The sequence below is a fragment of the Lepidochelys kempii genome, chromosome 2 (assembly GCF_965140285.1).
Source record: "Lepidochelys kempii isolate rLepKem1 chromosome 2, rLepKem1.hap1, whole genome shotgun sequence".
Lineage (NCBI taxonomy): Eukaryota > Metazoa > Chordata > Testudines > Cheloniidae > Lepidochelys > Lepidochelys kempii.
In genome coordinates this window covers 138,929,720-138,953,335 of record NC_136381.1, presented here as the reverse complement: position 1 = coordinate 138,953,335, position 23,616 = coordinate 138,929,720, and the positions used below count along the sequence as shown (strand labels likewise).

The 23,616-nt window shown below is 41.5% G+C and overlaps 1 protein-coding gene across 6 annotated transcripts in view; it reads right to left on the bottom strand.

Moving 5' to 3' along the window:
• The window catches only part of DNAH5 (dynein axonemal heavy chain 5), a 307,171-nt gene that overhangs the window by 50,166 nt on the left and 233,389 nt on the right, over positions 1–23,616 (bottom strand). For all 6 annotated transcript variants that reach the window (XM_073332323.2, XM_078851640.1, XM_078851639.1 and 3 more), the window contains 9 exons: positions 22,733–22,936; positions 22,141–22,320; positions 20,200–20,337; positions 18,111–18,246; positions 13,950–14,266; positions 11,066–11,221; positions 10,423–10,605; positions 1,923–2,166; positions 79–193 (listed from right to left, as the gene is read on the bottom strand). In XM_073332323.2, coding sequence (XP_073188424.2) covers positions 79–193; positions 1,923–2,166; positions 10,423–10,605; positions 11,066–11,221; positions 13,950–14,266; positions 18,111–18,246; positions 20,200–20,337; positions 22,141–22,320; positions 22,733–22,936 — 1,673 coding nt within the window. The remainder of the gene's footprint in view (positions 1–78; positions 194–1,922; positions 2,167–10,422; positions 10,606–11,065; positions 11,222–13,949; positions 14,267–18,110; positions 18,247–20,199; positions 20,338–22,140; positions 22,321–22,732; positions 22,937–23,616) is intronic.

The window sequence follows — 23,616 nt, the reverse complement described above, 5'->3', positions numbered from 1 at the left end:
GGAGGAACACTAATTCAGTTTACAACAGTCCTTTTCAAGGGGACAACAGTCAGCTGATCTTTCAATAATGTTAGTTACCTGGCTAGAGAAAGGTCAAAGAGTCCCAGAAACTGTCGAAGAGAAGTCTGATACATCACATTGACCATACTCATCTCAGTTATAAGGAAATATAGAATGCTCCCTCTTGTTGCAACTGAAAGAGGAAGAGAAAGGCTGTGCTTAAAGCAGAAAATGCAAAACAAAACAAAAATGCAGATCTCTAAACTGAGTGCATCAAGTATAACAATGTTAATGATGACAACTAACAAACTTGTAGTTGCTATATCATTAACCATTCATACGTGGTCTAGTGTTAATTCTAGTCTCATTTACAGGTCAGTAAATAATTAAAAGCGTGTTTTCTATAACTAGTACATCTGATGCAACACCCAGTTTCCCCATATGAGTACACTCAGAGGGTACCTAAATGCTGCATTCGGATACTCAGATCAGCACTTAAATGTACAAAATCTTGTTGGTTGTGCTTAAGCGCCAACTGAGTTTCCAAATGCACATCTTAGATATCCTATCATACCAGCCATAAGAGAACCAGGCCAACTACATTGTAACTCATTTTACTCTAACCAGGCATTCAGCAGCCAGGGTTTTCCAACATTCTGAAGGAGTATTGCTATTTGTCATGACCAGGACGTGAGCAGGCTAAGCTAGCGGTCGGAACAGGAGTCAGGTTACCAGGAGATCAGGAATGGGCACCAGGTTACAGACAGCAATCGAATAGCAAAGTCGAGGAGAAACCAGGGTCTGAAGCCACGTCTAGGGTCTATTCTAGTGCAAGTGGGGTCTGGAGCAGAAGCAGGCAGGCAGTCTGTGTTGTTCCTCATCAGATTCCCTTTATGGCTTCCTGGTTTATATACTGGCCAGCCACTGGTGTGTGAGTGACTGCCCCACAGGCCCTGCTGGGTGGTACTTCCTGTCTAATCTAGCTTTACAGGGTCCTCCCACGGATGCCCAGCCTAAACCTCCAGTGGTGATACGGAGGCATCAGCCACACCCCTATAGTCCCAGGTTCTAACCCTGCATGTTCTTACACTATGTAACAAATACCATTTCACGAATCTCTCAAAATGCAGAGAAGTCCCAACTGAACACTACCTGGAACTTTTCATTCCAGAAATAACTAATCCAAAAGTAAAGCACAGAATACAAAATGTATAAAATATGTAAGGACCTTGCCATTGTTCCAGAGGAGGTCTCTTGACTTCAGTGATCAAATTCTAAAATTGCTAAGATTTATAATAAATTAATGCATTCTGTTAAAAACACCACAATGTATCTGTGTCCCCTTGTTACTGCAGTCTTCTACATAAGGATAATGTGTAATCACGTTCCATTTTTAACTATTGAGCTAATTTAGGAGCAAAGTATCAAGAATGAATGAAGCATTTACAATACTACAGTAGTGCCCAAATAAAAGCTCAACACATTAAGACTAAGGGATGTTAGGATGCTACAGACAAGTATATGCTCTTTCCTCAACACTAATCAGGTTGGCAGCCTACAAAATGCCAAAATTTTGTGGGTTGGAAGGTAGTATAAAACTGGGCTGTCTCTTCCCAGGTCACTTTTTGGATCTGCACCCACAGTGTATATAGGCACAGAAGTTAGCCTTATAACTGATTTTTCATTGGGAATTGGTAAGAGTTCAGCATGTGATTAACACAGCATAAATTGATATATTTTTCCACAACAGATCAATATGCTATTTGTCTTATCCATTTCATTTACAGGGAAACACAGTTCCCCTGTTATTTGTATAATCCCTTTTTTCTTCATGCTCTCATCCTCATTTCTCCCACTCTAGCATTGCTCTTTTCTCACTTGCTTGTCACATTTGTCTTTCATTATCAGGGATTCCAGCTCACCGGGTCTGTACTCCTCACGGGCTGAGTTGATCTGTATTTCAGTCTCAGCAGAAATCTGCAGTTTTTGTGTCACTTCCTCAGCAGTCTTCTTGGTGTTACTCAATACAGTGATCAGACTCTCATCCTCCACCAGAGACCCCTGTGTGCTTGTCAGTCGATAGAGCAGGTTATCCTCTAGCTCTTTCATCCTTCTCTTGTTGGCAGTCACATCTTCCATGAGATCAGTTCTCTCTTTTTCTAGCTCCTGTTACAGTGAAAAGCAATTCTCGAGATCAGCCCATGTTTACCAAGAGTAAATTATTGTTCTAACTACCAATGATACAGAGTGCTCTCACTGAAACGAGTTTAAATCTGGAGTAGCTTGACTGGAATTACTTCAGATTTATATTTAGTCTCCCTGAGAACAAATTTGTCCCAATATCTTCCCCCTGTTTTTTTTTAAAAAGTGTGTTACCTAGCACTTTAAACAAGTTTATACTGTTAATAGAAATATGCATGAGATTCACCATTCTATAACCAGAAAGACTTCAGTTAGTCACATCCCAAGAATATTCAAGTTAAATCCACTTACAAACTCTATCGACATTCTTTTAATAGTAGGGCCCAATGGTAAAACTAGCTACCGCAAGACAATGAATTGTATATACATATCACCGCTGTAGGATGTGGCCAAGAACAAAATCAGTGGATAACAGAGGATAATAGAAAATATCTTACCCGTAATCAACATTTCTCCAATAGACATCTCAATCTAGCCTGTTGTGTTCTAACTTAGATCTATTTGTATAGGCACAAGCTGCAACACATCCACAAATACTAGAATCCCATAATTCCTCAGGCACTAATCCAAGTGGGTTCATGCTGCTTGTTGGCATCCCACCCAGAAATATCTAAGCACTGAAACTACTTAATTGGGTAAGAGGTGGCACCTGGTTAGAATTAAAAGTTTGCAAAGAGAGTTTTGCTCTCGGTTTGTTTCAAGTAAGAGATTTTCCAGACAAAAGTGACAAAAACCAGGACAGTCTTCAATAAAGCTATGATTCAGGAAGGTACTTTGACATATACTTCACTAAGTGTGTGTAATCCCATAATCTGGAAGAACCACATTCCCAGATCTAATTAACCTTTCTGCAACTTTTGGGCCACCTTGATACAAAGACCTCTCATACCCAGACTGATTCCTCCCTAACAAACTTGTGGCCGCAGAGAGGCTGGCAAGAGATTCTACAGTACCAGAGGTAATACTGAGCTATTGTTTGGAAGCCAAATTTATTCCCAAGCATAAAGGAAAATTCTAATTATTTTAGCATTCCTTGCATCTTACTTATTGATATTAAGGTACTCCAGCTTTACTAGACATATCTGTATATTACCTTCATATAATGCTCAGATATACTGGAGTGCATTAATTTGGGAGATGACTGTTTAGTGATACATTTTCTTTGCTGGGTGACGAAAATGCTTTTGCTTGAAACTTTGGAAGCAGTCTCTATGCTAAAGTAGTTTAATGCAAATTGCTCTTCACTTCTGCAGATTTGAGTTCAAGAGCCTCTATGCCACAGGTGAAATAGAAAAGGTTGTGTCCCTACACCCATCAGTAACAACCTACATAGGAAATGATGTAGCTGCCAATCAAGCAGAGTCTGTAGTCTCTTCGCAGTGAAAGCCTGGGAGTGGAACAGTACGGGGCATTGTAAATGAGGCCTACCGTGCATTGGCAAAGGTAGGTGGAAAAGCTCACATAATAGAAATGGGCATAATGCAGGCAGCTGCTAACCAGTCCCATCATTCTCTCCCTTTCATCATGTAAAATTTCCCCTTTCTAAAACAGGAGGATTTTCAATTAGCATTACTTCTTTGAGATGTGGCAGCTGAAGCAGAAGATGCTCCGTTGTTATCTTTGTCTGCTTCCATCTGTTCCCAAGATACATATGAAACCATTTTAAGCAGTTTTTTCCCCAAACTCATTTACCCACTTCAAAGAAATATCAACTTGCAGAAAAATTATTAGAAACAATACAAAATGTGATACTTAAGTTACGTTATCCAGCTTTCTTTACATTTACTTAGGCTTACAAGGAAACTTATACCACTTAACTGCTAGCATATAATCAGGGTAATAATTAGAACCCCAAGGTCAAATATACATTCATTCCTGTATTGTTTCAGCCAGGAGGAATTAGAATAATTTCTTGTCTGTTTTAGGTTTCTCCCTTCTACCCATACTATGATTAACTAGAAAATTGCAGCCAGTCCTTCTTTCCAAACATCGGGCATAGCAGAAAGTGTTAGGGTTGTGGTTGCAGAATAATACAAACATCACCTCATCAAGGGGAGGCAACCAAAGCACAGGACCATTTTCAGGAGAGGGCTTGCTGGACAAGAGGTAAAGAAGCTGAAATTCCTTTCACTTAAGTCATTCAATGCCAAATGTGACAGGAGGAGAGCAGGTAGAAATCTATGAAGCATTGCATGAATTATTCAGGTCTGATGAAGAAGGTGTAGTTAAAAAGATAGAACATTTTAAGGATGGTAATGGTCTGTTAAATGTAATAGTTAATACCGCTGAGAAATCAAATTGATCCCAACTAAATTTAAATGTGTTGCGAGTCTGATTTAAGGAGTTAAAGCCTTAAGAACAACTATGGTTTCCTTAGAAAAACTGCTGAGAACAAGTGCAATCTGAAAATACAAAATGTAATTCACACTAAAGCAGCAGTTATGAAATGTCTTTGGACCCTAAGTAGCAGGCAATCTGTTGAGCATCAAAACAGGGAACATATTTGTTCCAAAATAAAAAGTTCATTTCTGAAACAAATGGATGAATTGTTTTTCATTTGGCTAATTTTCATCCAAGATGTAAATGGTGCAGAAACATGCTAACTTTACATTTTAATTGACTCTACTTGGATATTTGTTTCACAGGTAACTCCAGTAAACTCAAGTGTAATAACTAGTGTTTCATATCTAGCAGTGTAGGCTCAACTCTTGAAGGCACTCCCAACGATCCCACTGATGCTGAACACCGTCAGATCCCACTGGCTTAATCAGACATGAGCATGCTAAGTATCTTACAAGATTTAGGCCCTAAGTGATTTGGAAATATAAACTAAGTAAAGAATTGTATTGCATTTGGCCCTTTAAAAATGTAAATGCTTCACAGTTCAAATTTGTGTGTCCTTGCATGATAAATAAAATGATAAATAATAAAATAAAATAAATAATAAAACAGGAGATAGGGATGAGAATATAAAAAGATGGCCATAGAAATGATTGTTGCTGCAGAATATCTCTCCACACTTGCCCTTTGACTAGTAATTTCGCCTTTGTTAGATATTATTCTATGGCTCTGTTGAGGGGTTGTTGGTTTTTTTGAGAACATACTATAGAAATAGAAACTTGATCTTACATTTAAACAGACAACTTTATGTCATGAACCAGAAAACATTATGATACATTCATGAAAAACATAACCCATTGTAAGCCCCAAACCTTAGGGTTGGACTGGCTTTAGGCAGGGAGGATTGATATACTTGAACCTACTGCAGCTTTGAAGTCTTAGAAAGTATGCTTGGCTTAAAGTAGTGAGTTTGGCTTATTTTATACCAACTTCTCCATCAGAAAAAGAGAAAGATTGTTCTGTGATGTGCTGTGAAGTTTTCCCAAGAGGCCACAACCCATCTCTAAATTTATACACGTTAACTTAAGCTCATGCAAGTAAAATGTTGAAAGCAGGAACATGCAGCCACTGCCACTGGAGAAAAGGTAAAGTGCAAAACAAAACACAGCTGCCTAGGCAGGATAGGAAAGCTCAAGGGTTAGAAGGCTTTGAAGGGTCAAGTTCCTAGCACATCTTTAACTGAGCATGCACACGCAGAGTTTGTGTCCTAATTTGCCTCCTTCCTGAAGCTTTGTTTGAAGGTTAACAGACAAAAATATTAGAGAGCGAGAATGCTTCCTCCCTTAGCTTGACTGTTCTTATGATTTCTCTCAAAGACCTCCTTTACATCCCAGTTGGAGTCAGTTGCAACCACTTTGCAACATAGCTCACCAGTTCAGTACCCAAGAATCTTACTGAAGGGTTCGCACTTCCAAGCCTAGGTTGACTAAAGAGATCCCTGCATTTCTATACAAAGTGTCACACTCTCAGCGTGTCACAGAGTCCCTCATCCATTCCTGCCATACTCCATACAGCAGGCAGCACCCTGGTCTGTATTCGTGCAGGCTATAACCTAGCTTGTAGAGGCAGTTCTCCTAGCAACTTTGACTCAGCAGTGAATGCCCTCATGCTGAACTTCTGCAGTGGGAGGCAAAGTGAGACCACCATTCCCTTACCCAAGACAATCATAGCCAAGGATCTGCTGGTCAGCTCCCACATACAATCAACACAAGGACCTCCAAATCCCTTCTTTGGCCAAGAATTGGCAGCAGGGAATGAGAACTCCAAACCTGACAACAAAATAAACTACTTTCTAAATAGACTATTTTTAAAAAAATAGGGTACGACTGTAAAAGGTTCCAGTATCTGAACACTGAAGCCTGATCTTACAAGATGCTGAAGTACATAAATCTCCGTACTGGCCGTAGAAGGAGCACTCACATTGTAGACCCGGTCAGACTCTCTGAATCTGCAAATCCTGCTGAACACCTACCACTACAATATAACCAAATAATATGTCTGTGCCTGCAGACTGATGTAGCCGTCAGCACAACTGACCAACTGTTTCTGAAGGTCATTGGAGTTGTTAGTGTCATTCAAAAGGTAATAGAATCATAGAACTGGAAGGGACCTCAAGAGGTCATCTACTCCAGTCCCCTGCACTCAAGGCAGGACTAAGTATTATCTAGACCATTTCTGACAGGTGTTTATCCAATGATGGAGATTCCACCACATCCCTAGGCAATTTATTCCAGTGCTTAACCACTCTAACAGTTGAAACTTTTTCCTAATGTCCAACCTAAACCGCCCTTGCTGCAATTTAAGCCCATTGCCTCTTGTCCTAGCCTCAGAGGTTAACAACAACAATTTTTCTCCCTCCTCCTTGTAACAACCTTTTATGTACTTGAAAACTGTTATCATGTCCCCTCTCAGTCTTCTCTTCTCCAGACTAAACAAACCCAATTTTTTTTCAATATTCCCTCATAGGTCATGTTTTCTAAACCCTTAATCATTTTTGTTGCTCTTCTCAGGACTTTCTCCAATTTGTCCCCATCTTTCCTGAAATGTGGCACCCAGAACTGGACACAATACTCCAGCTGAGGCCTAATCAGCCCAGAGCAGAGCGGAAGAATTACTTCTCGTGTCTTGCTTACAATACTCCTGCTAATACATCCCAGAATTATGTTTAATTTTTTTGGCAACAGCATTACACTGTTGACTCATATTTAGCTTGTGATCCACTATGACCCCCAGATCCCTTCCGCAGTACTCCTTCCTAGGCAGTCATTTCCCATTTTGTACATGCGCAACTGATTGTTCCTTCCTAAGTGGAGTACTTTGCATTTGTCCTTATTGAATTTCATCCTATTTACGTCAGACCATTTCTCCAGTTTGTCCAGATCATTTTGAATTTTAATCCTATCCTCCAAAGCACTTGCAACCCCTCCCAGCTTGGTATCATCTGCAAACTTTATAAGTGTACTGTCTATGCCATTATCTAAAACATTGATGAAGATATTGAACAGAACCAGACCAGAACCAATCCCTGTGGGACCCCACTCATTATGTCCTTCCAGCATGACTGTGAACCACTGATAACTACTCTAGGAACGATTTTCCAACCAGTTATGCACCCGCCTTATAGTAGCTCCATCTAGGTTCTATTTCCTTAGTTTGTTTATGAGAAGATCATGCAAGACAGTGTCAAAAGCCTTACTAAAGTCAAGATATACCACATCTACCACTATCCCCCTATCCACAAGTGTCAAGGTTCCTCCCCCACTCTGAACTCTAGGGTACAGATGTGGGGACCTGCATGAAAACCTCCTAAGCTTACTTTCACCAGCTTAGGTTAAAACTTCCCGAAGGTACAAATTAATTTTATCCTTTGCCCCTGGATTTCCACTGCCACCACCGAACTTGAACTGGGTTTACTGGGAAACGTAGTTTGGACACGTCTTTCCCCCCAAAATCCTCCCAACCCTTGCACCCCACTTCCTGGGAAAGGTTTGGTAAAAATCCTCACCAATTTGCATAGGTGACCACAGACCCAAACCCTTGGATCTGAGAACAATGAAAAAGCATTCAGTTTTCTTACAAGAAGACTTTTAATAGAAGTAAAGGAATCATCTCTGTAAAATCAGGATGGTAGATACCTTACAGGGTAATTAGATTCAAAACATAGAGAATCCCTCTACGTAAAACCTTAAGCTACAAAAAAGACACACAGACAGAAACAGTCATTCTATTCAGCACAGTTCTTTTCTCAGCCATTTAAAGAAATCATAATCTAACACATACCTAGCTAGATTACTTACTAAAAGTTCTAAGACTCCATTCCTGGGCTATCCCCGGCAAAAGCAGCATACCAACAGACGCAGACCCTTTGTTTCTCTCCCTCCTCCCAGCTTTTGAAAGTATCTTGTCTCCTCATTGGTCATTTTGGTCAGGTGCCAGCGAGGTTACCTTTAGCTTCTTAACCCTTTACAGGTGAGAGGATTTTTCCTCTGGCCAGGAGGGATTTTAAAGGGGTTTACCCTTCCCTGTATATTTATGACAACAAGGATGAAAGATCACCACCTTCTATGATTTATAAGATCTCTATTAGAGAACCAACATCTTTATGTTGAACAATACAAGAAGGGGACCTGATGATGGTAATAGAAAAATGGCCTTCCAGAAGGGAGCATACTCTTGCCAATACGCCTCATCTGCATGAATGATCAACTGATTCATGTTGGCACAAGAAGTTTCATCTATGCTGATGATCTATGCCCAGATCAAAACTATGCTAACAACAATACTGTCTGCACTTTCAGTCTATTACACCAAGAACCAATTGCATACCAACCAAGCCAAAATGCAAATGAGGCCTGTTCCATCTTTGGTATCATGAGATCAATAGACAACTTCATCTGTAATGGGGTACCATTTGCCCACTGCTGGAATCCCTGTCTATCTTTGAGTAGCGCTAGACCGCATTCTCTCCTTCAAGGCACACATGGAGAAGACATAAGGCAAAGTTAACACCCAGAATGACATACTCCGGAAGCTTTCAAATTCAAAATGGGGAACCAACCCAGCAACATTAAGAGCCACCACACTTACACTTGTTTATTCGATGGTTGAATATGCATGTCCTGTGTGGAAAAGATCAGCTCACACAAAGAAGCTGAACCCTATATTAAATGACAGCTGCTGCTACATTACAGGATGTCTAAAACCAACAAATATGAACAGTTTTTATATTCTTGCTAAAATCAGTCCACCAGATAGCAGGAGAGCTTTCACAAGGAAAACAGAAAAACCGCCAGATAAGGGGCATTAGATGGGGAAGTCTCTGAGTTACCACAGATAATTCTTTCCAAGGTATCTGCCTGGTGGGTCTTGCCCACATGCTTGGGTCTAACCGATCACCATATTTGGGGTCAGGAAGGAATTTTCCTCTGGGTGAGATTGGCAGAGACCCTGGTGCGAGGGGTTCCTCTTCCTCTGCAGTTTGGGGCATGGATCACTTACAGGGTTTAAATTAGAGTAAATGGTCAATTCTCTTTAACTTAAAGTCTTTAAATCATAATTTGAGGGCTTCAGTAACTCAGCCAGTGGTTAGAGATCTATTTTTAAATTGCTTCCAAACAAAAGTTGACAGGACAAAAGTCCATATGTGGATGTGCGGCTATTCCAGTGACCCAGATTCATGTGACTGCGGTGAAACAAACCATGGAACATTGTTGGTCTACTGGCTCCTGGAGGAACCGTACACCATGGAAGATCTCACCAGGGCTACAGACCAGGACATATTATGAAAAACCTATGGTTGTGGTGGAATGACAGAGGAAAACCTAAATCTCTGTGGGAAGTGATGGCAGTCAGAACTTCAAACCAGCAAAGCAAAACATTGTCCTTTAATTACTGCTACTGATTTAAAGGGATTCTCTGACCTTAAAAGACCATATTTTGAATGGAAAACTTTATTTACCATATGTTGGAATCCAAAGTAGTATATTTTGCACTCACACAAAAACGATAGAAAATGTGCATGTTTGAGAAAGACAGACTAGAAGACCTCTATCAGTGGGTAAAGGGAAGACTAAGCAAAAAAAGTCAAGAAAGCTTTTGCAGGATCATACCAACTTTGTTGTATGATTGTGCTTATTTTTAAGAGCTCTCTGAACATGGCTGTACCCAAGGTTGTTCATAGAGAACTGAAAAGCAGTAACCCTGTATTATGAGAGAACGGAATAATCAATTTAACTCAAGTGAAACTTGCCCTCAACACACGCACACATGTCTGTACATTCTAAACCGAATAGAAATACAGTGGAATTATTTTCCTCCTACCTGTTTCTCTGTGAGAATGACTCTCCCTAGGAGTTGATCTTCTAGACCTTTCATAGTCACAGTAAAGTCAATAATGGATGTGCGAGCACTAATTTCAGGGGTATATGCCGGATTTGGGAGCTTGGTGGTGATGTAAATTCTGAAGCCATTCATGACATCCACTTCTTTATCACCAACTTTTACCTTATTGCAAAACACAATGAGATATTATGAAACAGACAGATGAACTGAAAAGCACTGATAGTAAGGGTCACATTCTTACAACATAGTTCAGAATGTACAAGTTAAATTTTTCTGCTACTGCATTTTGGAAAGATCTAACTAAAAAGCCAATTCTATATTAAAAAATTGTGCAAAGAAAATATCCATGCAGTGCCTCAAGCTACTCGTTCAGAAACTTGTCTGATTCTGTAATTTCTGCACAATTATACATGCAATAATTAATTTACAAGACAGCACAATGGGGTTTTAAATAGGATTCTAATGCTTATAATCCCGTTTAAGACTAACAGAAGAAGAAAATGCAAGGTTTAAATATCTTGGTTATCCACAAATCCAAACATAAGGCTATCATAGCTGTAGAGAATTAGCATTATTTTAATATTTGAATGCACTCCCTTACAGTTATATTTTCTTCTTTTACCTTATAGGAAGAACCAGTTTTGATGAAGTTTTTCTCCAAAACATTATCCAATGCTGGATCAAGCTCTTCCCCAACATCTTCAACCAGTAGTGGCCTTCCAAGAGAAAGGCTGTCCTCTAAGTGGTTTCTGAAATACTTGTGATTCAGAGACGTGATCTAGAAATATGACATATAGCCAGTATATTACGCCACACTCTGTTATGAGAGCACTGGTAAAACAAAATGTTTTTGGTATGTTTACTATGGTTATAGGTTTCAAAGTGGTAGCCGTGTTAGTCTGTATCAGCAAAAAGAACGAGAAGTACTTGTGGCACCTTAGAGACGAACAAATTTATTTGAGCATAAGCTTTCATGGGCTAAAGCCCACTTCTTCATATGCATGCAGTGGAAAATACAGTAGGAAGATATACAGATATAGATATATATACACACAGAGAACATGAAAAAATGGAGGTTGCCATACCAACGCTAATGAGAGTAATCGATTAAGGTGGGCTCTTATCAGCAGGAGAAAAAAAACTTTTGTAGTGATAATCAGGATGGCCCATTTCAAAAGTTGACAAGAAGGTGTGAGTAACAATAGGGGGAAATTAGCATGGGGAAATTGTTTTTTGTTTGTGTAACGACTCATCCACTCCCACTCTTTATTCAACCCTAATTTAATGATGTTGTTGGCTCGTTGCCAACGCTGTCCACATATCTATTCAAGGGACACGATCATAGGACCTAATCACATCAGCCACACTATCAGAGGCTCGTTCACCTGCACATCTACCTATGTGATATATGCCACCATGTACCAGCAATGCCCCTCTCATGTACATTTCATAATGTACCAATTCATAAACTTGGTCCAAAAGTTCACAAACATGATTCATCATCTTGGTACTCCAGTTTTGAACTGGTTTAATTCCACTAGAGTAAAAGTGGGATACAGCGGTGGTGAACCCAACCTAAATTTAACTTTTTCCTGTGTAAAATGTTTTGCATAGTGCAAATCATGCATCAGCTTTGCTTTTTAAGCTTAAAACTCAGCTGCTTTTCTCACCCCAACAATACAAGACCAATAAGATGATAAATCATCACAGTCTAGTTTGTTTGCTCTTGCCTAATTCAAATCCACTAATACTTCATTAATATCATTAGTTATACAATTGTTACCAATATATAAGAGATGCAGAACTTTCAGGTACCAGTTACAGATAAGTACAAGGCTCATGCTTGGGAGGCGCTCCTTCTAAATATCCACAAACCTACATCATTAACCATAAACCCAACTATACACATAAAATGATGGAGTCTAAATTAACTGTTACCACTCAAGAAAGAGGTCTTGGAGTCACTGTGGATAGTCCTCTGAAAACATCCACTCAATGTACAGTGGCAATCAAAAAAGCAAACAGAATGCTGGAAATAATTAAGAAAGGGATAGATCGGGGTGGCCAACCTGAGCCTGAGAAGGAGACAGAATTTACCAACGCTCATTTCCAAAGAGCCACAGTAATACGTCAGCAGCCCCCCATCAGCACCCCACCCCCCGCCCTCCGCTCCCAGTGCCTCCTGCCCACTGGCAGCCCCACCAATCAGTGCCTCCCCTTCACTCCCCGCACCTCCTGTTCAGCTGTGGCATGCAGGAGGCTCTTGGGGAGGAGGAGTGAGCGCACGGCCAGCTCACAGGAGGATGAATTCAGACTGGAACAGATGCAGAGAAGGGCTACTAGGATGATCCAAGGAATGGAAAGCCTACCTTACGAGAGGAGAGACTCAAAGACCTTGGCTTGTTTAGCCTAATCAAAAGAAGGCTGAGGGGAGACACGATTGCTCTCTATAAATATATCAAAGGGATAAATACCAGCGTGAGGGAGGAGTTATTTAAGTTAAGTGCCAATATTGACATAAGAACTAATGGATATAAACTGGCCATTAATGAATTTAGCCTTGAAATTAGATGAAGGTTTCTAACCATCAGAGGAGTGAAGTTCTGGAACAGCTTTCCAAGGGGAGCAGTGGGGACAAAAAACCTAATTGGCCTCAAGATTGAGCTTGATAAATTTATGGATGGGGATGGTCTGAAGAGACTCCCTACAATGGAATGTAGCCAATCTGCAACTGCTAGCAGAAAATATCTCCAAGGGCCAGTGATGGGACAATAGATGGACAGGGCTCTGAGTTACTAGAGAGAATTCGTTCCCATGTGTCTTGCTGGTGGGTCTTGCCCACATGCTCAGGGTCTGACTGCCATATTTGGGATTGGGAACAAATTTTCCCCTAAATCCGATTGGTAGAGACTCTGAGGGTTTTTCACCTTCCTCTGCAGCATAGAGCATGGGTCACTTGCTGGTTTAAATTAGTGTAAAGAGTGGATTCTCTAAGTCTTTAAATCATAATTTGAGGACTTCATTAACTCAGCCAGAAGTTAGGGGTCTATTACAGGAGTGGGTGGGCCGGCAAGGTTCTGTGGCTGCAATGTGCAGACAGTCAGACTAGATGATCATGATGGTCCCTTCTGGTCTATGAGTCTATAAGAAGACAAACTACGGCATACACATTTTCATTTTCCTAGGGTTTATGGCATCCAACATTTTCCTTGTGGAATTTATCAGGTCTTCCATCTGCACACTACCAGCCACATTCTTCATTGGACTATGCTTCGAGCAAGCCCACTGAAACCAACAGATTTGCCTGGTTACAAGGCAACAAAGGAGAGAATTTGCTCTAGTGCTCAATGCTAAATCTACCTAGAGTATACACTGACTGCATGCAACAGAGGTAGTAGATAAACATTATAATTGCTAGCTACAACCTGAACCCCCTGATTAGCCAAGCATTTTGGCAGCTAAGTAAGAGCTACTAGAGGTTATGAAAATATCTTCATTCAAGTTACCTGAAGTTCATTCTTGGTTTCCTTATTTTTAATCCAAATTTTTCCCTGAGTCTGTGGATCAATTAACAAAGGATAACGAGCTGCTTTCGTGGCAATAATTCCATTCTGTATGGATAGGTCATCATTTGGCAATCCTTGGAGGTTCCACTCACTGATGGTTGGAGCATCAATCAACATCTCTGTGAGGTTTAGGTTGTTGCCAAATGGGATTTTCCGGGTTTTCATTTCCTTTTGCCAATCATTTAACAACAGATTGCGGAACTCTTGGTTAAAAGGACCAGAATACGATAGAAAAGCTGTAGCCAGCAATACATCGCCTGAAAAAAACAAAACAAAACACGAGATACTGAAACACTGTGGCAGCTCTATTAGAGTAATACATGTGCTTCCAGGAAACAAACAAGAGAGACAGGCAAAGCTTCCAATGGGAGCTACAGTAGAATTTATAGTGTAAGAGTAGATTTATTTGCTTGACTATGCTGTGTGCAAAATATCACTGAAAATGTTGGGTTTTTTTTCCTAATTTTGACCTCATGATTTTATTGAGACTTTGGGACCATTTAAAAAATTTAGTCTTTCCAAGATGTTCTGAAAGTTCCCAGTGTATCATACCAGCAAGGATCTGTTGTCTGACTATACCGAAAGAAGGACATTTGACATGTGTTTTAATTAGGCCGCAACTTTATTATTAGATGTCTGGGACTAACCGGCAGATAAAAGTGTACAGTGCAGATAACCCCACGTTTATTCCATAATTACCTGGGGGGCTTTTACCAGTTCCCCCTCTTTTTCGATCCAAGAGCCTCCAGCAAATTTATTCCTGGGATCTTACCATACCAGGGGGGCTTCCATGAGCTCCCCCCTATTTTTCCATCCAGGTCTCTCCAGCAAATCCATTCCCGGGATCTTACCATCCACTCCCCTCATAGGAGGGTTAAAGTGGGCTATAGGAATGGGGGGTTGGCTCCCTGCCATACCAATCATAGGAGTCCCTAACGGCTCCCCGTTCATTCCTTTATTGAATACCTCTTTTTAAGTCCTTTTCCAAGCCATTTATCTGGTCACTGTATACCTTCCCTATGGAGTACTGGCACTGGACAGCTGCCACAGGGAGGCGCCAGCAATTAGTTTAGCTGCCTCCAACACTGCTCTGTGTAAAACAGAGCTTTCGGTACAGGGCTGCCCCTTTTAAACCCTGCATTCCTAGGGGGTGAGTCAGCCACCACACTGTCTCCTTTCGCAACAGTTCTCCTCTCCCCCCAGCCATAAAGCACTGTTCCCTTCATTCAGCCAGCCAGCCAGCCAAATACTCCCCACACTTAAAGGTGCAGGGAGGTCACCCTCTTGTCTTGCTTTGCTTAATCATTAATCTTAAGCCTCAGGGTGGGGGAAGGTCTGGTGCTGATGGTCTCCTTCAGCTTTGGGTTTTTTTCCCTCTCCCTGCTCTGCAGTGAAACATTGAAAAGCAGGAGTGCAGGAGAAATAGCCATTCCAGGCAGGAGGCAGGAACAGCACAGTGCCTATTGTTGGCAGGAGGATGGAAGAGCAGAGTTTTTCCCCCAGTCACCTCCTTACTCGGTGCTGAGAGCCCAACCTAGTCTGAGAAAACAGGGAGTGTGTGCAGAAAATACCATATCCCCGGGTACATCTAAACTGCACACTCACTCACTGCAACATGTAGAGTGCACATATTGCACACACACCCTACCACAGGTATAAATAATAGCACAGATGGTGAGGCACTGCTTAGGTAAACAAAGACATGCCAGAACTTATGGCATAATATATTACATGGGCTCTCTGCATGCCCAAGTAGTGTCTCTCCCATCTAACCGCTATTTTTAGCAGTGTTCATCTCACTGCCTCCCTGCTGCCAGAGCCTTACACTGATGAATACAGCTACACGCCACAGTGTGGATGCAGCTGGCTTTACACTTTGGCATGTAGCTACCCATATCCCACATGCCAGAGCTGTAACAGTGTAAACATAGAATCATAGAATATTAGGGTTGGAAGAGACCTCAGGAGGTCATCTAATCCAATCCCCTTCTCAAAGCAGGATCAACACAAACTAAATTATCCCAGCCAAGGCTTTGTCAAGTCAGGCCTTAAAAACCTCTAAGAATGGAGATTCCACCACTTCCCTAGGTAACCCATTCCAGTGCTTCACCCCCCTCCTAGTGAAATAGTGTTTCCTAATATCCAACCTCCCCCACAGCAACTTGAGACCATTGCTTCTTGTTTTGTCATTTGCCACCACTGAGAACAGCCGAACTCCATCCTCTTTGGAACCCCCCTTCAGGTAATTGAAGGCTGCTATCAAATCCCCCCTCACTCTTCTCTTCTGCAGACTAAACAATCCCAGTTCCCTCAGCCTCTCCTCATAAGTCATGTGACCCAAACCCCTAATCATTTTCGTTGCCCTCCGCTAGACTCTCTCCAATTTGTCCACATCCCTTCTGTAGTGGGGGGATCAAAACTGGATGCAATACTCCAGGTGTGGCCTCACCAGTGCCGAATAGAGGGGAATAAACACTTCCCTCGATCTGCTGGCAATTCTACTAATACAGCTCAATATGCCCTTGGCCTTCTTGGCAACAAGGGCACACTGCTGACTCATATCCAGCTTTTTGTCCACTGTAATCCCGAGGTCCTTTTCAGCAGAACTGCTGCTTAGCCAGTAGCTCCAGTGTCTCCTTCAGTAATGGGAGTGAAAGCAGGGAATACCCTTATGTTTTGATATATTCTAGGCACCCATGATTTGATGCAACAAAAGTAACATGTTCAGCTGTATCCATGATTTTTCTAATTCCACAGCAGTTGTCTACATGGCATGCTAATGTAATCATTAAGATCTGTGCTCTCTATTGGACAGAATCTGAACTGTTCAACCCACATTTTTATACAGCTAGTAGATAAATTAATTTTTTTTCCAGCTCAAGAGGCAGGGGCTTGGGTTTTTGGAGCATAAGAACTTGAGCTCATTCCCATTAATTTCCCAGTGGCCCTGGCGCACATCATGGCCACTGTTACATTCTGCGTGGCCATGGACGCTACATGTTATCAGAAGAAAAATTTAAAACCTGTGAAACTGGTATTTTTAAAGGTGGTTTGTAACGTAGATTCAGAGCTTTGACAGACACTGAAGACCAAAATCCAGTCCAAATGCCTGACAAGAACAACAAAATAGTTAACTGTTAAGTAGTTGAAGTTATTTCCACTCAGCAGTGCAAACTATAGAAATCACGGAAATAAAAAAAGTGAGTTCAGCCTTCGCACAGTACAGTACCAGTCCCCAAGTACTAGTCCCCCACCATCAGGACACTCCACTAACCAACACAAATATCCTCCAACACTATCCTGTTAGTTTGCAAACAAGACTAGAAGGCTAACAACTCTTTTTAAATCAAAAGTTTAGATTCGGACAAATTATGACAACAGTATTAGTGGATGATTTTTTTAAATGATTATCACTGTGTAGAGAGAAACTGATGAGCAATAGCGTAAACATATAGAAGCAACATGGTCAACTTTCAAAGTAGTTTATTCCTTATAATTTTTACAGTGTAGAAAAATCTATTTTTATCTCAAAAACCATGAATTTATTAGCAGGATCTGAAAAAGGTTACTTACTGTAAATACACTTACAACTGAAAGTATTCACTGGAAAATTGTCCAAAAAGTTATTCTATCCTTGAAGAATAAGTGCTCTAAGTGTGGGGAGGATACACTGTATTATTCATACAGAACAATTAATCTCTATTTCAGACACAAATCTTAACATCTTTAGCTATACAAACTATGCTGCTTCTGTAATAGTAACCACTAACATGTCACCCTGGCTGCAGCCCACAGATTATACTCCCTAACATTACTATACAAGCATGAAAGTATCATGAGTTATCACTAGTTTTATATGCTATACAAACTACTTTGTACCTTACTATGTGCATCTTACTTTTATGTAGTGTTTCACACCCAAAGATGACAAAAAGTGCTTTACAAAGAGAATTAGTCTTTCTCATCATTTTAGAGCTAAAGAATCACCCAAAGAAGCCACTTGAAGGGCAGGAATAGAACCCAGGTGACCTTAGTTTCACTCCAGTTCATAGTCACAGGACGAGTTCACAGTAAGTCTGTATAATGAAAAATTATTCCTACCCACAAGCCTCTTGGTTTGTGCTGCAAACTCTTTACTCTGTTCAGTCCATCTCTCTTTTTCACCTGCTAGACCACTTATAAGACTGGAGGCTGTTTGCATCTTATGTCTGCAGCGTTCTGCATCTTCAAGCAAGGTCTATAGACCACACAAAAAAACACTGATTGGAAGTGGAAGGAAAAACCTGATCTTAATTAAACCCTTAATGGCATAATGACTCACAAATAGTACTTTAATATTTACTGCATTACCATATACCAAGTGTCACAGTTAAGGCTGCGTTTCTGTCACGGAGGTCACAGAAGTCATGGATTCCTTGACTTTCTATGACCTGTGTGACTTCTGCAGCGGCCGGTACTGGCTCGGGGGCTGCCTGGCTGGGCAGCCCCCTGGGCCAGCAACAGCAGTTTGGGTGTGTGGGAGAGGGCTCAGGGCTGGGGCAAGGGGTTTGGATGTGGGGTAGCGTTTACCTGAGGGGGGGTCCCCTGGCTCCCACCAGCATGTCCCTGCAGCTCGTGGGCAGAGGGTCTAGGGGGCTCCACACATTGCCTTTGCCTGCAGGCCCGGCCCCCAAAGCTCCCATTGGCTGTGGTTCCCGGCCAATGGGAGCTGCGGAGCTGGCACTTGTGGCGGGAGCAGTGCACAGAGTCCCCCCCGACAGCCCCTCCCCCTAGGAGCTGCAGGGACACGTGGAGCCAGGTAGTGAGCCTGCAAGCCCCACCAACCTTCCCCCACCCGCTCACACCAGTGGAGGTTCTGGGCCGCGGGCCACCACCTACCTCTCCCCCAGCACCAGTGGAGGGGCTGGGCCACCTCACCCAGAACCCGCGGCACTCCCAGACCACCCCCGCAGAGCACCCGTGGCCTCCCGGCCCAAGTTTTAATTAGGGGTATATAGTAAAAGTCATGGACAGGTCACAGGCCATTAATTTTTGTGACCTGTCCATGACTTTACTAAAAACACCCGTGACTAAAACACGGCCTTAGTCATAGTGCATAGCATATAGCACGTAAAACTGAAATGCTCCATCACTATGCATTAACCCTGCTAAGGCTCAGACCCCCACACACATCCCACAGGGGGCCACAGAGAACACACACTCACCCCAGTGGCTCCTGGTCCCTTCCCCTAGTGGGCAACTCTATGGCACAGGTGCTGTGTGCAGGATCATGCACTCTGGGTCCCTCCTGTGGCTGCCCCAACTGAGTCAAAGCTGGCTAGTTGAGCTTTCTCTGCAGCTGTGAGGGCGGCCAAATCTGCAGCGCAGAGCAGCTGGAGCAATACAGACCACAGATCCATCATGGGAACCCCAGGGCTGATACAGGTGGGAGGAGTCCAGGGCTGAGGAGGACTTGAAAAGATGGTTCCTAGAAGGGGAAGATCCCATACCACTGTACAGTGCGGGGAGCTTCCATCTGTGCCCCTGGGGATAGGGATACCTCCTATATGTCATTGTGCGTGGCATGGGGGGGACCAAAAGGGACCCAGCTACTGCCCCTGAGACACTGTCACAAAATGCATCTCTGAATGAACATTTCAGGCAGATCTGACAACCCCAGGGAGACTCACATATGTACTTCCCCCTCCCCCGTATCATGTGCTTGACCCTAAGGATCCAAGCCAGCACCCTCTGGCCCCCTCATTAGGAAAATTCTGGTTGTTCCCCTTCATGGGAGCCTTTAAATTTTGTTTCAATTTTTTTATTATACACATGTATGTTAGTGCTGGTGAAAGGTGGGTGACATGTGCCAGCCCGGGAGCTTAAAGTCCACAATTTCAAATGTCTGCGCACAGAAATATTCACATATTCATGTAGCAAATGCAGCGTTCAATGCATGAAGCTTTGTGCTACATACACAGTGGGTTTTAATGAGGCAGAAAAGTAGGCCAGGCAAGTATATGAGAAAGCAACAACAACAACAACAACAACGACAAAAAGATCTCCTCAAAAAATTCAAATTTTGTTCCCTAAATTCTCCATTCCAAAGGACAATAGTGAGTTTGAGGCGATGCACTGTATTTTGTGGTTCCATAAGTAGTATCAATGACTAAAACAGTCAAAGTGTATCGTAATGTAAAGAATACTGCACCTGTTTTTCCCTCATGGCTTTTTCATACTCTGCCTGTACAAAATCTAATTCAGCTTGCTTGTCATCCAACTCTGCTTGGGCTTTCTGCAGATCTAGCATGGCAGTGGCAAGGCGATTCTCCTGGACTGCCAAATTAGCCTACAAAATATACATATGCAAAGCAAATTCATACGCAAAATGTTTCAAAGCATTTGGTATAAAGCACATCTCAATTAAAGCTTCACAGCATTATATTTAAAATCTAAACTGATCTGTATAATTGAGCTATTACTCAGAATCCTTTCAATTCAATTGTCTGACAGACTGAATTCTGCTACAATTCTCAGCTGCAATTCTGTGGTAAATCACTTCGTAGGAGTGGATAAAGAATTTCATTCAGATGACCCTCCACATTTTCTCAGACTACATGTGTACAGAGAACACATTACTGAATTCAAATATGAACATCACAGACCAATTGCTATTCCATGCTCAGATCATGTCCTTCTAATTCCTTCTTACTGAGTATCAATCTGTTCTTTGAAAGGTCTCAAAGTATAAAGGAGATAATCAACCATTTCTTCTAAAAGACGGTACTAACAAGCCAGTACTAAAGGTCATGTAGTGCCCTAATTTATTATATAAGTCCCATGCTTACATTAAGAATTTTGTGAATGTAAATAAAGGGTCGTAGGCAGGCCAGGTCCTTGGCCTTATGCTTTGCCCTGCTCAGTCAGCAGAAAGCAACTGGAAAACGGCCATGTACGGAGTAGCTGGGGATTCCTTTGACATAGAGACTTATGAAGCTAGCAGAGACAGCTCCACACCATTCACTCCTGGGTCCCCTCAATATAGGAGCAGCATTGAGATAAGACAGCAATGCCTTGCACTCCTGCAACAGCCAACTGGAATCATGGTTCCTAGGGGGCCATTCCTGCTGGTGTTGGTAAAATTAGCTCTCAAGCTGCTCCAACTTATACTGGTGTCCAAACCAGCCCTAAGGAAATGTCCCCAACATTCGTATTTTATTTTACTAAATTTCAGATTTTACAATTCTGGAGGCATTTGGTTAATTATGATTTACTCAGTTTTGCATGAAGTTTGTATTTGCACCTACAAGTCTCATTGTTAGATAAATAAATACTTCAACTGTGAACAAATCCAGGTTTGTTTATGAAAAGGTGGATGTTACTTTCAAAAATTTCTCTCTCAGTACATCTATCTGAGAACAGAAATGGCACAGCCAAATGCCCAGAAAACACTTCAACTCTGTGGAAATGGCAGTTTGAAGTTTCATATTTATTGTGTAAGTGATTTTCAGATCTAATATGCTTAGTTTATAAACATAAAAGGAATACATATTTAGAACTGCCTGCCCTGTAAACTGCTCCTTGGATCTGTAAGTAACTGGGTTCTTTCCCTCTGCTTCCTTCCATCACCTGTCATAAAGGTTCCGCAGGCCTAGTTATTCCCTCAGTGCTACGCGTATAGCTCCTACATTAGTTGTTCTATGGATACACAAGAAATAGATGCAACAGAATCCAGTTCCCTATGCCATACCTGTTTCAGTTCTGCAGCTCTTACAGGCGTCAAATGTGGTCAGCACAATTTTTTTCCACCCAAGTGAACAGACATGGCTAAATATACACAGGGAGCAGATTCTGTGAGTAAGATAGGGCTGTTCTACTTCATTAAAAAAAATAGAGAAAAAGAGCCCATTAGCCCCGGTTCAGCAAATCATTCAAGCACATGCTTAAAAGCTTTACTAAACCAGGATCGACTTATGTATATGCTTATTGTTTAAAAACCCACAAGTAACTGGGTGAGCCCTTTTGTGGAATTTTTGCTTTTGTGGTGGTGGGTCCCCTTAGACACATGCTGGAGTTAGTAGTTTGCCCACTGGGCCAAATCCCACAGTGTTATTTATGCATACCTCCCACTGGCTTACCAATACAGACTTACCTTTAAGGGTAACACTTCTTTGTTGATAGAAAAAAATGCAGCCATAGCCTTGGTCCATGAGCAGAGGCCAGACACATTCCCACACACTCGCTTTGCCATTTCAATGTTATAGTCTACCATTTCAAAGTAAGGATTCAAAAGCTCCACAACTTCTTCATTGATTGTGTCTTTTGGGAATTGCTGGAGACATCATGGAGAGAACAATTTAGCCACACTGTATTACCACACATCAGTCAGCTTATCCAAAGGTGTTTTAAAAAACACACCGACAATTTATTTGGCACATCCTAATTTGTAAATGGCCTGTGATTTAAGCAAATAGATAACATAACTACCCGCAATGCCTTAGCAAATTATCTGACAATGAGCCCAATCCCACAATCCTTACTTAGACAAAACTCAGATGGGAAATCAACAGACATTTCCTTTGAGTGAAAACTGTACGATTATGCCCAGTATTTGTTTCTCTGCAACACAATGGGTCGAAACCCCATAACTTTTAAAGTGAAATAAATAACATACACTTCTTACAACATTTGTTCTGCTACAGTCATCAGACAACCCATTTTTCTTCTTTATGTTTTTAAAGTACCTGCAGGTTCTGTAAGAAGTTTCCTGCTGTCATCAATTTCAGTGATTCCTGCCATGATGGGATGGTGCAGCTTTTCTCCTGGTCCACTTTCACACCGTTCACTTTTCTCTGGAACAGCAGGAGCACGCAGTCCATAATACGCATGATAAGATGAGGAGGTCGGCCCAGTGTACGGACAGTGGCAATGTCTGCAGGTTTGATTGTCTATGAAATCGAGAGGAAGGAAAGGGATTATCACTGTTGCTGCTGTAGTATACCATGTAGTAAACCATCTCAAAGACAGACATATCAAAAATTGATGGACACTTGCATTGAATCCATCCTATAGGCATAGGATCTGTTCAGAAAAATCACTCCAACCTACGTATCCATAACAAGCTTTTAATTGTTAAATCATGCTCAAGCTGAATAAAACTAGAAAGGTCCAATTCTGAAAGATTTTAACTGCTGCCTCTTGTAAGCCACTAAGTAATTTCTGCTCAGCAGCACCAAGTAGGCACTTAGCAATTATACAAGCAAGCCTGTTCTGAGGGATGAAAAAGAAGAGAAAAAGCTCATTAAATAACTAAAGTTTAGTTACATGACGTAATGCTTTTGTTTGCATATTTTACAAGCAATTATCAATGTAATAGAAAGAACAAAGGGACGGCAATTTGTGTTAAAGAATTTTACATTTTTTAAAATTAGTTATGTAAGGCGACAATCTATCTTCTCCACTTAATAGTCGTCTTGTCATTTAAAACTGACAAGTCTTGAAGTTATGACGAATGGGCAGATTGACCCAATTAAAGGTCACCTTAACAGCTAAGAAACCTGTAAATGAATCCAGTATTGCAGTACACATTTCTCTGTGCTGTTAGCAAAATTCCATTAAATTCTTAGTA